The following is a 17,088-nucleotide window of genomic DNA, read 5'->3' on the forward strand; positions in this document are numbered from 1 at the left end:
TACCCTGCTTTTAAGTTTACCTTCCCCTCTGTACCATGTTTAGAACTTTATTGCTAAGTACTAAACTTAAATTTTACTTATCTGTGCATAATTGAGTTGGGAAACTTCCCATTTCTGAAAGGACAGAGTTGTTTTCCACCCCATGGCAGTTCTAAGCACATCTTGGAGGATGTTTTCATGGACTAAACTACAACTGTGCAATTAAATGGTTATGACTGCTTGTATTGTAAGAGAAAGGCACATGGATTGCAGATATATGTGGAATAACAATACAGAATAGATGACTGTGATCTTATGCAAAAATACCGTAGATTAATTGAATACACTTCGCAATATAAATGTGTTTACCATTTGCACTCTGTTTTAGAAGAATGACCAGTTTGGAATTACTAATAGGGAAAATAGTTCTTAACTCAAGTGTGGTTTGAAGTATATACATAAATACTGTTCCCCACCAACAAGCATTATACTATTTTTTTATCATCGCGAAACCAGGAAAATAATCCTGTTTAACTTTGTTGTATCTGTAGTCATAGAATCATAGAATCAACCAGGTTGGAAGGGAGCTCTGAGATCATCAAGTCTAACCCTTGATCCACCACCACCATGGTTACTAGACCATGGCACTAAGTGCCGCATCCAGTCTCATCTTAAAAACCTCCAGGGATGGAGAATCCACCACTTCCCTGGGCAGCCCATTCCAATGCCTGATTACCCTCTCTGTAAAGAATTTCTTCCTAATATCCAACCTAAACCTCCCCTGGCACAGCTTAAGACCATGCCCTCTTGTCTTACTGATAGCTGCCTGGGAGAAGAGACCAACCCCCACCTGGCTACAACCTCCTTTCAGGTAGTTGTAGAGAGTGATGAGGTCTCCCCTGAGCCTCCTCTTCTCCGGGCTGAACAACCCCAGCTCTCTCAGCCGCTCCTCGCAGGACTTGTGCTTGAGTCCCTTCATCAGCCTCGTTGCTCTTCTCTGGACCTGCTCCAGCACCTCAATATCTGAATTAGTGTATAAGAAATAAGTAGTCCTAAACCACTCAGGTTTACAGAGCAAAGTTAAAATAACTTGGTCTTGTGCCTCACTTCTCCCTTAAACTTGAAAGTAAATTCAAATCGTTTCATAATTAATGTGCAATATAAATTGGATGTTTGCTTGTGACTTTAATCGATAATGAAGCTCTGCTATGGCTGCTGCTGAGTCTTGAATAATCTTTTAAAGAATTAAAAATAGTCCTCTCTTGTTTTCTGTGCATCATGTTAGCCATGTCTCATGGGTTGTGGAGCTCCTAAAAAATTATGTTTAGGCTTCCTTTCAGACACAGGTCTGAAGAGTTGAATTACAGTTTATCAGTGAAATTATATAAAACATTTTCCAAGATCTTTGAGTTGTTATCTGCCTCCCCTTATCCATATGCATTTTTGGAGATCATGTAAAAGTTTTATGAAAATTAAGAAAGCAAGCTCAGTATCAGTAGGCTTCAATTCACTATAAACAAATCCTAACCTCCAGTGGACTATTTTTAGATGCCCACAACTCAAAAAGTTGAGTTGCTTTTAATAACAGTAAACTAGCTTTAATTCCCTTTGAGTATCAACACCAAACTTTCTATGAATTTTGTAGCAGTATTCCTCAAATTCGTGGTTCAGCCAACTTCCATATTTATGTGGGTTTCTTCAGTTTTCCTCCAGATGGATTAATAGCTTTTGTAAATATGGTGTGAGATTTTTTTTTTCCCTTAAACTTGTGTGAGCTTTTATTCTAAATGTTTATATAACCTTAAAGATAAACTCTGAAACTCAGGATTTGAAAGAGGATGTGGATATATACAGTATGGCAATATCCTGAAGGTTCAGAAAAATGTCATGGTGTTTTCACTGCTTAAGAAAATTCTTCAGTTATATTTTATCTAATTTCATTTTAGATATCTATTTTTCCTCGTCCAAACAATACTTTCCACTTACCTGCAGACCCATCTGTCCCATTCATGATGGTTGGTCCAGGAACAGGAATTTCACCATTCATTGGTTTCCTACAACACAGGTATGTACCAAGTTGTTACCTGGAAACCAGACTTTTTCTGTTGAGGAAAAATACAACCTCAAGTTTTGAGTACAAATGCAGTTAATATTTTCTTTTTTTTCCCTCCTTTTTGTAATGGTAGAATGCTGATTATAAACAGTCTTACTAAATTTCAAAAAGCATTGCTTGTGTACTTATTTGTTTTTTAAATGAGTAAAACTTACGCTTTTGTCTGACTGTATTTAATGTCTATAGTAGATATATGAGGAATTGAGTGAATTGTCGAAAGAGTAATAAGAAATTAAATCCTTTATCCTGTGTGTTGCTGGTGGAAGTCCTGCAAATGAAATAGAACTGTTGATTTGCTTAAGTTTGGTATTCCAAATCCATTTTCTTCAGAAGAGGCACATATATTAAAAGTCTTGGCATGATGGATGTCAAGTTTTCTCCCACATTCCATTATTTCTGTGTGTTTTACATTTCGATGTTTTAAGATGAGGAGCTTGGCATGTAAACCACCAACTTGACGGTAATCTTGGGGTTTTGGAGTTCATGTTTGAGGGAAGGTAGATCCCTTATTTTCTCCCTCCAGCTTCAGCAGCGTAATTTTGCAAGACGAAGAGATCTTTGTTTAAAAAGTGACAGCACATCACCAAGAATATGTAAAAACATGATCATTCTGAGGAATTAAAGAGCAGGAAGAGTGGAGTATTTGGGAATGGTTCTAAGTTTTATAGATAACCAACACGTATAATTTCTAGATGACTCATTAGTTCCAGTAAGATAATGGAGTTTCTTGGGTCCTGTAACAATTGTTTTTAAAACATTTATTTGAGAGAAAAGTGAAGTTTTGACTTGATGTTTCTAACTCCATGCTTCTGCCTTTACCAAATCATTATATACCATCCTTGCTCCTTAATTTAAATTCCTAAATATTCCTTTATCTCTCAGAAGTATTTTGCCTTTTATTATAAGGTTAAATAAAATCTGTCTCTCAAAATTCAAGTGGAAAATTGCAGCTAAAACTCCCTTAAAGTAATACTTTCAGCATTATTTAAAGAAAATGAAATAACTTTTCTGATGATGTGATAGTTAATAGGTTCTTATTCATAAAATCTGACAGATTTCTACAGCTAAATGGAAAGCATGCTAAAATTGCTGAGTTTTCCTAGGTGGTTTTACAGGGCTTCCAATGAAGGATGAAAGGAAGTGATCTTATTCAGCAGTCAGAATTGTTTTGTGAGATGTTTGGATGTGTCAGTCTTGACTATTCCAATATGAAACTGTTGACAAAAAAAGTAACAATTTTGAAGTTGATTGATTTTTGAGCTGGTCCTAAAGTGAGTAGTCAAGAAAATCAAATAAGAAGGGTTTGACTTTGATTTACCTTAAGTCATTTCACATTTCTGCCAATCCAGAGTTTTTTTGAAGTACTACTTTAAATGAGAATTGGGTTATAGATGTTTTAGATTCTGCACTTGATAAAACAGGATTGGATTTTTTTTGTCTATTTAGGCAGAAGCTCAGAGAACAACATACAGACTGGGAATTTGGAGAGACATGGCTGTTTTTTGGTTGTCGGCATCAGGATCGAGACTATTTGTTCAAGCAAGTTCACTATTTAACATTCATTTTGTATTCATGAGGGAATGCTTATCTCTGAGCCATTGCTAACAGGTTTTTATTACCTTTCAGAGATGAGCTGCGATGTTTTCTTGAAAATGGCACATTAACTCATCTTAAGGTTTGTTTCTCAAGAGACTCTTCAACTGCAGAAGTAGCTCCACCTAAATATGTGCAAGACATCATTAGGCTTTATGCCAAGGAAGTTGCCAGAGTCCTGCTGGAAGAGAAAGGTTACTTCTATATATGTGGGTGAGTAGAGTGGAAATGGACTGTCTCTGAAAGAGAGCAGCATTAGGAGAAGTTTGAGGCTTTAGAAAAACCTAGAGCTGTCTGAAAGAAAGGACGAATGTGATGCTGAAAGAGCCTTCCTGGAAAGCTAGAGTTTCGTCCATATGCCCATTCTTGTCCAATATAGTCTTGAAAGTATAGCTTGTAATGACACAGTTCCACTGATTATATTATTTTCCTTTTTTTTTTTTAGTTTTAAGTTATAGGGGTTTTCAAGCTAATAGATTTCTCTTTAGAAAATGAGATATATGAATGCATGTGATGAGAAACTGCTTAACTGTGAGACAGTAGCAGCCTTCTGCTGTGTTTCAGGTTTGGGTGCTCCAGAATGCTAAAGCTCTGTAATAGTTATATATTGTATAGTGGGAAATTTTATCTGGATGCTAACTTACCTGGAGGTTCAAGATTTTTAGAAAGCTTGTTGGTAAATGCGCAAACTATTTGAATATAGGGCCCAATGTCAATATATATATATTGATATAAATGTCAGCTATTTATATTAGAAATAGCATTAGTAATAAGTGAGGGGTTTGGTAGCTTTTTTTGTTTTTCTTTTTTAATATTGGAATCACACAGTGATATAATAATAAAAAATACTTCAGCAGGTCCTATTCTTCCTAAAAGATACCAATTATTCTGTGAGAGCTCAATTAGGGTTGCAAGCTTTTTTACTTACAAATTACAGAGTGCTGAAAACTTTGTAATGTTTGATTGAGAGAAACCCTCGTTACTCATCAATGCTCAACTACATGAAAACTCAGTAAGAATCTTGCTGTACAATATAAAAGCTGTATTTTTGTTTAGATTTTTTTTTAATGCTGCTTTTCCAATACTGTCCTGCCTCTGAAGCTATTGATAAATGGAAAAATACACATTTTCCTCCTCTAATTTTTGTTTTTTAGAGATAAGAAGCACATGGCTGATGGTGTAAGCGATGCTGTAGTAGAAATTTTGAGCATGGAAATGGAAGCTGACAGATTGGAAGCAATGAAAATCCTGGCCATGCTTCGAGAAGAAAAACGCTATTTACAGGATGTGTGGAGCTAAATATTTTGCTTTTCCTATGCCTTTGTAACACAGAGTACTTCTTTTCACACATGTGCTTTTGACTAAAAGTTATTGTCAAAAGTGCTATCAGTAGTTATACAAATGTTAACTTTCTCTATTGACCTTCAAACAGGAACATGGAACCTTTTAAATGACAGCAAACCAGGCTGGCCTTTGAAGTGTCTGAGGTTTTAGAGATGTTACATAATGGACTGTCTCAGTGCCTTGATTCTCTCATTTTAAGATTAGTTTAATGTATAAATTAAAAACTTCTGCACCTGTACAGGCATAATTATATGTTGACATTACATCATGTATCTTTTCCTATAATGTGCACATAATGAAGCTACAGAGTAAATATGTTACACAGTGATCTGTATGTTATCAAATACATTACTAACTTGCCAAGCTTTATTTGAATACTTCCTAGATGCTTCCTGAGACTACTTATATTTTTTCAGCTTGCACAATGACAGTAACTGCCAAAAGGTTACTGAAGAATTTCAGCTCCAAAATTCTCTTTAATACTTAGCTTTTTCATTACATCATTACTTTGTGTCTCAAAGTTTGCCACACTCTGTGCTATCATTATTAGATTTTCCTGCATAATTATTTTGAAAGTGTTTTCATTCCTGTCTCTAAAATGTTTGTGGTTTAATTTATGAGCAAACTCAACCAGTTGAGCTGAATTTGGTTGCTTAATAAATAGTTTCTCAGATTACTAAATTAATTTTGTTAAATCGAAGACATAGTAAAATACAGTGTTTTGAAAGGAGTTGCCCATGTGACAATCCACTGCCAAATTAATTTGTTGAAAGCATATTTTTCAAGTGTCTGATCTTTCTAACAAGGGACATTTGGTGTACAAATAGGTGGAAGAGTAAAAGTGTAAGCTATTCATGGTTCTTTTCAGATCTCTCCTCTTCCCTCTGCTTTTTCTAACTTCTAAATATCCATGTTGTCTTCTCAGTTCCCTGTCATCCTTAAAGGATAAAACAAAGTATGAGAGAATATTTTAGACAAATCATTTTTTCCTGGGGAAAGTTGTTGTTTTGTTTTGATTTACATAGTCAGAACCACATCATTTACTCCAAGTCTTGTGGTTGTCTAGTGATTATTAGTTAATTGGTCAAGTTGTGTGCTGTGCTTGTTGAATCTGTTTGACATATAAACCTTGTTGTATTTTTTATTGCTCCTGGGGAATGTATAGTGTTTTGCTGTCTCTCTGTTTCCTTTGGAAGTTAAGCTTCAAGGCCACAGTTTTTGGCTTAACTGCATTCCAGTTTTACTTTGTGACCAGAAATGGAGAATAACTGTATTAGTAAAGAGGAAATTAGTCTTACCAGTGGTGTAATTAGAAATCCTTCTCATAAGTCTCTTCCTTTCTGTCTTTGGCGCTTCTGTTATTCTATCTGAGAGCCTAATGTAAAGAAGGAAATGAAGAGAGCCTTGAACTTCTGTCTTTCCTAGTTCTGTGCTGCTAATTATCTCACAGATCCGTCTTTCTCATGCATTTCCTCAATAATTGGACTGTCACAGAAAATCTAGTTACTTTCCAAAAATGCAGAGGTATTTTTTTAATAATACGTTTGAGTGACTTTTTTTAGTGAAATGGAAAATCTAAGCCTCAGACTTTGTGGGAAGTGGTAGGTCCCACTGTGCTCTACACAAATTCTGTCATGGGTCTGGTGTGTAAGAGGTGCCAGCAACGTGGGGGTGAGGGTGGGTGGGACACATGTGTTGGTGTGGGGCTGTCGGTGGTATCAAGCTGTATTCAATGAAAAAAAACACCTTACTTCTGCTTATTAGGTGTTCTTCAGTTTCCTGCTTGTTTTCTTTGCCATCATTTGTATTGCTGCATAGAGCAGGAGATGGATAAAATGCTCAAGTTAGTGACAGAAGTGCAGGTTTTATGGGGAGTCTTCCATTGTATTTTGTACTCCAAAAATGCTAACTTTTTTGAAACCATCCCTGAATGTTATGCAAATTCTTCTCCAGCAGTTATATTTTATGTCACCTAATAGCAATTACTGTTGCTATACAAAGATGTGCTGTCGCATAAACCATATGGAAAGTGTACACTTTATGTTTTATCTAAATGTTATCCTGTAGCCTTATTAAAACTGCTCCCCAGATGACAGTATTTCTGTGCTGTTGAGGATAGAAATATTTTGCTAGGTTCCATGCTTGGCTAAAGTAGTGCCCATGGTGGATGATACGTAGGACATACCTGTACCTGAAGACTCTGAGCTTTTTAAGACCTTGGTCAGCACCAAGCCATAAATAATTTTAAATGTTTCTGACTCACAAATCTCCCATTTGAATGGACAGATTCAGCTGCAGCTGTACGTAGTGCGAAATTCCACATAAGAAACCATATCTATTCAGTCCGTTATTCTGTAGCTGATTTTTTTAAAGGAAGAATAAAAGAACACTTACAGCAAGCAGATATGAAATGACCTGCCTGAAACTCAACTTTGAGCTTTTCAGTTCCCATGAAGTCGTGCTTGCAACTATTATTTTCTGTAATGTAAAAAAATATGTTCTCGTTTTATATTCATGCATTTAGCAGTTTGGTATTTTGATGGCTTTGCACAACCAATTTATTAGGATCTCAGTTTCACTGGGTATCCTTTGTATAAAAGGGACTTTTTTTTTCTGAGTAGCTTTGTGATTTGTCATCTCAACCTGACAGCTTCAAATTTTTCCCTGCTCTTCAAATGGAAACTTTATTACTCCTTCTGTGGATCCATTTCACTCCAGTTATGCATCATCTGAATTGGGAAGATCAAAACTGAATCCAGTAGTCTAATTTCAGACATGACAGCGATTACATAATAAAAAACAACAGAATATTTTTAATATTATTTTATATTTTTTCTGGATTGTGGGGTGTCTTGAAGAAATAAAAATGGGAGAATCACTGCATGCCTGCTAGTGGTTATAGGAAGAATATTACATGGCTGAAATGGCCCTGGACAGTTATGGTGAATTGAGAGATGAATCTGAATGGTATGAGAGCAATTGATTTGGATTTTAAAATTGAGCTAGTTGATACAATGGTTTAATGTAAGACCTGTAGACTATTTTAATGAATCTTAGAGTCTGCTTTCCAGTTGCAGAAAATGTGTAAATATAAAAAGCTGCTCAGTATTATTAAAGTTGCCTAGCATAAAGAAATCAAAATGCTTTTAAATTGATGGCAGAAACAGTATATCAATTTGTTTAGTCTCGAAACCCTACTCAAATATAATTCATATTGAAAGAATCATAGTTTTATACAAATGCAAATTACAGTCTTGAAAAGTTGATTCAGCACCACTGCAAATTACATTCACTTTCATTAGCATTTGAATAAATGCTTTGCTTGTGGTGGAAAAGGTTTGTCACATTGACAAAGCACTCCAAGCCAATCGTGCTTATTAAAAAAGAAGAGGTCCTACTGTTGGTTTGAAAACAGCAGTTCTGTAAGGCTCCATCAGTCAGAAGTATTCATTTCTAAGCTGCTTTTAACTGTATTGCTTGGATGATTGATTGGTTTTCCTTATTTTTTTAATGGTTTTTATTGTAACTTGCTAGAAGATCAATAGGGCTACTTCCAGTACTTTCTCCTCAGTGTTTTCAGTTTTTAAGGTGTTGTGAGAAAACAGTGTCAGTTGCCCTTGATTTATGAACATCACCAAACCAAAGCAGAATTACAGTGCTGTGACTACTCAGCATTTTTAGGTGGAGGCAGATGTTGAAACACGCACTCTTGTGTACATCTGTACATTCCATGTGTCTGTAAAAACTCCTTGTTTCCAGTTAAATGCCGGCTCCCTGATTGTGATTCTTACAGACCACCGCTTCTTGAGATTAAGATAGTACAGCACTCTCTTTCTTTTGGTGGGAACAGATTCTTCTAGAATAAGCCGCTCTTTATGTCACTGGCACTCCTTTTTGTTTTCTGTAAGGATGAAAAAGGAGCAGTATATGAGCTATCAAAACTGCAGTCAACAGCTCGTGGCTCTCAGAAGACACTGTTTTAAGAGCAGAATCCCTTTTTCATGTTACAGTTCTTACACATGCTGGAAGGGGGTGGCATTGATGCCAATAGAAGCCCCAGAAGCACAGCTTGACAGTAGTAAATGTTTACATTTTCCTTAGCTAAGAACAGCTGGAGCAAACACAAATAGGAGAGGGAGAAAGGAATCCTGTAACATTTTTAAAATAAATTATTGGATACCCAAGAATTTCACACAAGTTGGTTTTTAAAACATCTGTTCCTATGAGAAGCAGAATGCACTGATACTTTAAGTTACTGTTGAAAAAGTCCCCCCAAAAAAGCTAATTCCTAAGTAGAAATGGCTGTATTTATCTACCAATGGGCAAGTTTCTTAAGGTCTTACAGCTTTGCTCACAGAGAGTATTGCATTTTGAGGTAAATGGAAGCATTTGTTATGTTTGTAAAACTTCCTACGGAAGTCTGTTCAGAACTCATAGGCAATGGAGATAATAATTCTTTAAGCAGTAGTTGTTCTGCTACTTTTTTTTAATGGGTTGTGTAAAACATCTTTGTTTTTTTCATGCAGATGCATGTATATATCTTAATCTAAATATAGGTAGATTGATTGGTATAGATATACATGCACTGCCAAGATCTCCATGTAGTTTCTGTCTTTGCTCCACAGATATAACATATTTTGAAATATCTGTCTGCATAACTATGCCCTTCAGTTTACACAGCTGTATTTTACTATTAAAATATATGTAGACCTTTATTCAGAAAGTGTCAAATTAACACTTCCAAGAAAAAAAAAATAGCTGCTGGGTAGTTCCCTCTATTCATTTATTGCTATCAGAAGAATATAGGATTTTCCTTACTTTTTCATTTTGCAGAGAGAAAGAAATGCATGAATGTACAAATGGTAAATAAAAAGGAGGGCATAAATCTGTAAATTGCTGTACAGATATGGTGGAAATATTTATTTCTCTCATTCATTGTTTCTTACAGTGCCTGTAACATGCTAGGGGCTTTCAAACACATGAAGAAACACAACTGATCTAATTCATATTAATCTCACTAACTGTAAAGGCTTTTGTAGAGTTGCATATTACCAACTGACATTGCTGTCAAAATACAATGAGAAGGGAATGAGAGAAACTGTGTATTTTTTGAATTGGTTATTATCCAGTGTTTCTATGTATGTATTCAGTGTGTAGAGTGTGAGTCCACTCTAGATTATCTCTGAAAGGTCATGACAACCAGGAGAGGTTCCTGAGGGCTGGAGGAAAGCAAATGTCACTTCAAGATGGACCAGAAGGAAGATCTGAGTAACTGCAGTCTGGTCAGCTTTGTGCCTTGATCCCTGCAAACCATTTCTGAGGATAATTTGGTGATCTAAATTAGTCATCATCGATAATGAGGAATAGTGACTGACCAATGTGGTAGCCTTTCAAAATAAGAAAACTGGCTTTCTGAATCAGGGGAGAGGAATGGGTATCATTTGATCTCAGTTGCAGTGAGGCTTTTAACACTGTCTTACTGATGAAATAGGGACTAAGAAGTAACAGTGGACTGGATTGAAAACTGGCTGAACTGCTGGTCTCCAGTGGTTGTGATTAGCTCAGCAGGATGCCAGTCACTAATGTTGTGCCCCAGGGGACAATATTGGGTCCAGTCCTGTTTAACATCCTCATTAATGACCTGGACGATGGGGGCAAAGTGCAGGTTCAGCACTTTGGCAAATGATTCAGAACAGGGGGTGCAGTAATGGTTGATAGACAAGATGAGTGTGCTGCCCTTTTGGGGGTCCTGACAGTCTGGAGCACAGAGCCAACAGGAATCTCACTTGCAAGTGACCTTTGCAAGTGGTTGTCTCCAGCTTGACTGCTACCACCTCTCTGATACAGAGTATTGTTTCACCCAGATAGAAAGATTCTGAATTGAGCTTCAGCGAATAAAAAGATATTCTCCAAAGAAACCTGCAAATGAGGAATTCCTGTAGAGGTTACTCAGAGCTTGAACAATAGGGATTTTGAGGTGTTTTTTGATGGCTTTGATATCTACAGCATTATGTGATGGTCTGTGGTCTGCATTTTGTCTTCCTGACAGAGCTTTCTGAAATGTTCAATATTACACATATTTGGAAGGGGGAGGAGATTTAATGGACCGCTGCTGCAGTCTATCCAGTAGAGCCTTTTCCCTTTCCCTGGTGTTTGTGTTAAAAATTATCACATTTGTTTCCTAATAAAACTTTCTGTTGAAGTGCAGCAGTATTTTTCCATTGTAAGATTTTCAGCAGCAGCATCTTAAGTGCTGGTATGTGACTACATATGATATGTGTTCCTGCTTTGTTTTGGGCCAAAGCCAGATTAATCCCCTAAAAGAAAATATTCAAGGCATGGTATGAACTTCAGCAATTCAGTACATCTGGGCAAGTTCATCCTCAGCAGAGCTAAATTAAAAACAAACTGGTTGACTTACTGTGAGTCAGGCTGCAAAAAAGGATGTATGCAGGCTTCAGAAAGGCAAAGTCTACATGCCGACCGGCCAAATAAAACAAATTTTGTTTTATATTTTTATAGTTGGCCTTGTGCAAAGAATTATTACATTGCTATTTTTCAGACTCTGCAGAACTGGAGGATAGTCAGTTTTGATCTGGTCAGAGATCCAGGTAATTGTGAGTTTCAGATGATCACTTATAGTTAAATTTCTAATGCATAAGAGAATGGTTAATATTACTTGCAATGTTGATGTGCAGGGTAGACAACTCTGAAAGTTTCAAGTAGAAATTACATGTTAGTGTATGGTTAAACCAACCATGACTAACCCACAACACTATACTTTGAAGTAAGTGAGACACAGATACTGAATCCATGTGCTCTTATCAATGAGGGACTCTGTAAATTCTTTTATTTAAGACCTGGTGATGGCTAAATAGAAGAATTAACTGTTTCACAAGTTATTTATCATTACCTTGTATGTGCAACATGTTTTATCATATACAATAACATAGCAGTTAAATTACTTATAAGACTTCTGGTTCATTTTGCCAAAGACCTCCATGAAGTTTCTCACTCCTCTCAACGATGAGTTGTGGTTACTTGGAGCAGCACAGTTGCTTTAAATGACTTCCTAATTAAAATCTATAAAATCGCCAAAAATATATAATTCTTGTTAAATAACTAGTTTTAACATTCTGTGTAGTTCTGAGTATACATGTGAGCCACTGTGAATCAAGGTTTTTCAAATGTCATATAGTATTACAATTTAACAGTTTATCTCATGTCAGATACCTCAGTGTCAACTCCCACCATTAATTGTGTGAAAAAGCTGCACTAAAGAGATCTTTTTCTACCATGTAAACATGTGGAATCTTCGAAAAGATTTAGCTGATTTCTCCTAATTTCTTGTTTTCTTTCTTGCTTCTTTGTTCTTGCACCTTCTGTCATCAGCTTGTCTTCTTCTGCAGTTGCATATATTCCTCTGACAGCCTCTCCTCTCTCCTCTGCACATTTTTGTGGCTGTGTTTCTCATGCTAGAAGCTATCCTACCTTCTAGCTAGTTGCTTTGAACATATCTACTTCCAAAGGTGATTCTGCCCCCCTGAAGAAGGCTCAGAGGTGACCTTATCACTGTCTACAACTACATGAAAGGAGGTTGTGGCCAGGTGGGAGTCAGTCTCTTCTCCTAGACAACCAACAACAGGATGAGAGGATATGGTCTTAAGCTGCTCCAGGGGAGGTTTAGGCTAGACATTAGGAAGAAGTTCTTCACAGAGAGAGTAACTGGGCATTGCAGTGGGCTGCCCAGGGAGGTGGTAGAGTCACTGTCCCTGGAGGTGTTTAAGGAAAGACTGGACATGGCATTCAGAGCCATGGTCTAGTTGACAAGGCGGTGTTTGGTCATAAGTTGGACTCAGTGATCTCAGAGGTCTTTTCCAACCTAATTGATTCTGTGATTCTGCAATTAGCAACTCCCTAGTTGTGTAGTTATGCACATATTTTGTTTTCCATGCATTTTTCTGTTTTATGGCAGTAATTCCAATGGCAGTATCAAGGTTGGAATTCTGTCTTTTTTGAAACTTCTGTTGCAATAAAGTGTAAAGAAGCCAAGAGTCAGCAATGGAAGAACTTTTTGCTTTTGTTTAATTATTTGATTTAATTTTTTGTCTCTGAATTTATACCATGGACTTTCTGAAGATTTTGGGTTGTCCTCTGCAGAGGATGTGCCTTTCTTTTTCTCTGACAGACCATTCAGAATAGAGAAATATATGGAAATATTATTCTTTTTTCTAGCACTGATACTGGTAAACTCCTAGTGGATATGCTGCAGATATTCATGTCTTCCTCTGCATTTATTTAATTCTAGTTCAAAAAAATCTCCTGTCAAGGGAAAGAAGAAACATACGTGCAAGATATACATGCCTCCAGCACTGGTCATGGGTAAGATGACAGAAAAACGTGTGTTGATCCTCTTTCTTGTCATCACCCAGATGGGGTGTGTGGAAATCATCCTCAGGCAAACCAGCAAATAAGCAATCAATGATCAGTGTAGCATACAAAGATTTCTCTTGCTGTGAATTGGCCCATGGCATATCAGTCAGCCTTTTTTTAAGAAAGGAGGAGAAGGATCATTAAAGTAGGTATAATGTATCTGGAGAGTATTGGTTTTCAGTATACCTGATTTTCAGTCTCACATTTTTGTCTCCTTCATTCTAGGGTTGTAAAGATTCCTTGACAGGATGCCTGTGATTCACTGCTTACATCTTTCAGAGTAGTAAACACAGTGGCTTTCCTGAGACAGACTGCCCAGTTTATCTCCGCTAGAAAACTGTAGCAGAGGAATACAATGAAGACAGTTCTGCCACAGGTGCACTTCTGAGGATGCAGAGAATGCTTTCACTGCTGTCAGCTGCTGCGGACTCTGCTGTCTTGCAGTCAGCTTTAGTTTGTGGTTGAAGTTAGATAAAAATTCCACCAAAGTCAGCAATATGGGAAATGTGCTGAACTAACACAGTCAGTCAATCACCTGCTTTGAAGGCTGAGTGTTTCCTGGCCAACTAACGTCCCTGGTGAGCTAGTGTTTTGGATAGTGGCATGTGCATCTGCCTTCAGTAATTTCTTTGACCTCTTAAGGAGAATAAGTGTGTCCCCATGTTGCATGCTCCTGAGTATATGAACAGCAGCTTCCTGCTCCCCTCTTGCCCTGTTACATGAAGACTGCATCACTGATCACTCATTGCCAGGACCATGACCAGCTGCAACACCAGAGAATAATTTTGATGGTGTTTATAACAGCTACTTTCCTTGAAGTGTGGAAGGATGAAAAGGGCAAAATGCTTTTGGAAACAGCAGCCTGTGTGATGTTAAAAGAAGCTGTCTGATGTTATCCTGTAGAAAGAAAAAACTAAGGATAGCACAGATTTACTAGAGGGAAAAATTCTAGTTGCTTTAGAGGAAATTGTTATTCAAAATAAGGCAAAATATGAATATCAAAAGTGAACAGGGTTGGAACTGCTGAGCAAATAATGCTGTCAATCAGCAGAAATTTCTGCTTGGACATGGGATTGCAGGTGGATGGCACAATCTCTCTGTAACCCAAGTCTGTTGTGCAATCATCAGGGAAAAAAATCAGAATGTTAAGGATGAAGCCTTAAAGAAATCCATTGTGTCCTTATTACAGATGATCAAACACGTTATTTGCCGTGTCCCATCCTCATTGTGCCACAAGGAATAATTATTGCTATGATCCACTGTTGTTTGCGTTCTAGTCTAGCTAGTACCTGACATGCTGTTTTCTGCAAATTTTTGCATTCAGTCTGTTGCACTTATCTGCCTTTAACTATATACTTGTCCACTCTTTTTTTTCTTTTTTCTTTCACTGATTGGATGAGAGAAAGAACACAGAAGCTATAGCTAGTTTTTCTCTTTATTTTTGTGTTTGTTTGTAGTATTTCTGCTCATGTGGGCATGTCTCAATAGTATCTGTACTATACAGAGACAAGCAGAGTGCACATAAAGAGATACTCATTTTGATGACCTTTGTAAGGAGAGTCTAAAGTATCACATCCAGAAGTAAATAAAAGATCATTTTAAAAGAAGGCAGTAGGAGAGAAAGCAAAATGAGACTGTCCATTGATTTAAGGTCAGAACAGTTTTAAAAGAGCTGAAAATGATTGCAAAGTCTAGAGACTGTTTAAAAAATTTAACCTCAAGCACTTCTATTTATCATTTTTGGCTGGTAGAATTAGCTTCATTTCAGAAGCAATGACAGATAGACTTCTTGATTTATGATATATTTTGACTGAGGCCTTAAATATCTTCTTAAAACTCTTGTAGCAGAAATCTTTTTTACTGACCTATAGGAGATTTGGTCTCCAACAGAAGGTAAGGCAAATTCCTAGCACAACCACAAAGTCATATGTTATAAAGGAGATTCATCAGTCTTGATGCTCTGTTTAATTTTTTTTTTTAAGAGAGCTATCTTTTGTAGTGAAACTGGTGTTAATAAGATGTAAAAAAACCCCTCCAACCAAACCATCAATGATTTTGAAAATATTTTAGAGCAGCAACTTATTTTTCAAAACTCGTGGTTTTGTTCCAAGTTTGGATCTGTGCTTCTTAGTATGGCTTAACTGTAGCGTTTGCATTTTTTGGCAAAAATTACTCAGAAGCCAGGCAGTGAAAGAGTTTGGGAGCTGGAATTCTGGGCCTGGCTGGGCTTTAGTTTAGGGAAACCTTTATGAACATTGGTCTTTCTGCTCTCCCAGAGACAGACACATACCAGATCTTGGAAGGATTTTTCAAGTGAGCTCAATTATTTAAATTTCTAATTGTCTTGGATGCATGTAGAAAATTGACCCTATCCTTAGCACTTTATCATTTGAGTTTATTTGGTTATCTTTTATTCTCTTTCCTTTCCCACCCACTCTTTCTTATTGCTTTAGTATTTAAATATGTGTTAGATTTGTTTTTCAGCAAGAACAAACAACAAAGGAGGATTTTAGAGACCTTGCCCATTTATGTAAGAATTCTATACAGAAAGTCAAAGGTCATCAGGAATTAACACTTGCAAGGGATGTTGAGGCTGTCAAGAAAACTCTAAATTACGAACAAATTGTAGAGCAAGGAAAATGTGGCCCATTTCTGAGTAGGGCAGATGTTCTGTTGCCATTTGAAACACAGAGGGTTTACATATTCAGTTGCTGCTTTACCTCAGTCTTCACCAACAGTGTCTTCCAGGCCTCTCTCCTTAAAGAGAAGGAACTAGCAGCCATGAATGTAGATCAGGTCAGGAATTACTTGAGAGTTCAAATCATCCAAGACCAGAAATCTGTACAGGCTGCATCCAAAAGTGCTGAGAGAATTTGTCATAGTGAGGCTACTCTCTGTCATCTTTCACGTGTTGAGTGGAGAAGATCCCCGGTCACTGAAGGATAGCAAACATTGCACTGGCTTCAATGCAGACTAAAAGAACAACTACAGAAGTGGCAGACTGCTTAACCACTCTTTGTTCTCTGGAAAAATCATGGACCAAGTCTCCTTGGAATACATTTCCACAGAAAGTTCCTACAGAAGTTGATTGGGAAAGTCAGCATGGAGTTAACAAAAGTATATCATACTTCACCAATGCAAGTTCCTTCTAGAATAACATAAGTGAATTTGTGGATAAGTAGACAGCAGTGGATGTTGTTTACCTTAACTTCAGCAAGGCTTTTGGCACTGTTGTCCATAATATGACCAGGGTTAACCCTGGTCATCTGCTAAGCACCACACAATCCTTCTTCCCCAGCAGGAGCGGAGAAAGAGTATGAGGAACAAAAAAGTGAAAAAACTAATCAGTCAAGATAAACAGCTAAACAAGTGAAGGAAAGAAGTGGATAAAACTCCCCGCAAAACAATGGTGCAAAGATCCAAGCTAAATATAAGATAGCAGTGTGCCCTGGTAGAAAAGAAGGCCCAACACTTACCTGGTTTGTGTTATCAGCCAGCTTGAGGGAAGCAATTATTCCCCTCCATTCAGTACTTGTAGCAGCTGTCTCATGACTCAGCAAAAGATGGATCCAGCTATTTCAAAGTGGTGTTGCATAATGGGAGGAAAATACAAGGAGTATAAGTGA

General features: G+C 37.1%; 1 protein-coding gene across 3 annotated transcripts in view; it reads left to right on the forward strand.

Annotated features, from left to right (window-relative positions):
* MTRR (5-methyltetrahydrofolate-homocysteine methyltransferase reductase) overlaps window positions 1–6,171 on the forward strand; it is a 29,867-nt gene extending 23,696 nt beyond the window's left edge. For all 3 annotated transcript variants that reach the window (XM_018070118.2, XM_018070120.2, XM_018070121.2), the window contains 4 exons: window positions 1,926–2,044; window positions 3,539–3,631; window positions 3,719–3,898; window positions 4,840–6,171. In XM_018070118.2, the coding sequence (XP_017925607.1) occupies window positions 1,926–2,044; window positions 3,539–3,631; window positions 3,719–3,898; window positions 4,840–4,984 (537 nt within the window). In that variant the 3' untranslated portion in view covers window positions 4,985–6,171. The remainder of the gene's footprint in view (window positions 1–1,925; window positions 2,045–3,538; window positions 3,632–3,718; window positions 3,899–4,839) is intronic.
* Window positions 6,172–17,088: the final 10,917 nt, after the last annotated feature.

This window comes from Manacus vitellinus, unplaced genomic scaffold, assembly GCF_001715985.3.
Source record: "Manacus vitellinus isolate BGI_N305 unplaced genomic scaffold, ASM171598v3 scaffold_17_pilon, whole genome shotgun sequence".
In the NCBI taxonomy this organism is placed as follows: domain Eukaryota; kingdom Metazoa; phylum Chordata; class Aves; order Passeriformes; family Pipridae; genus Manacus; species Manacus vitellinus.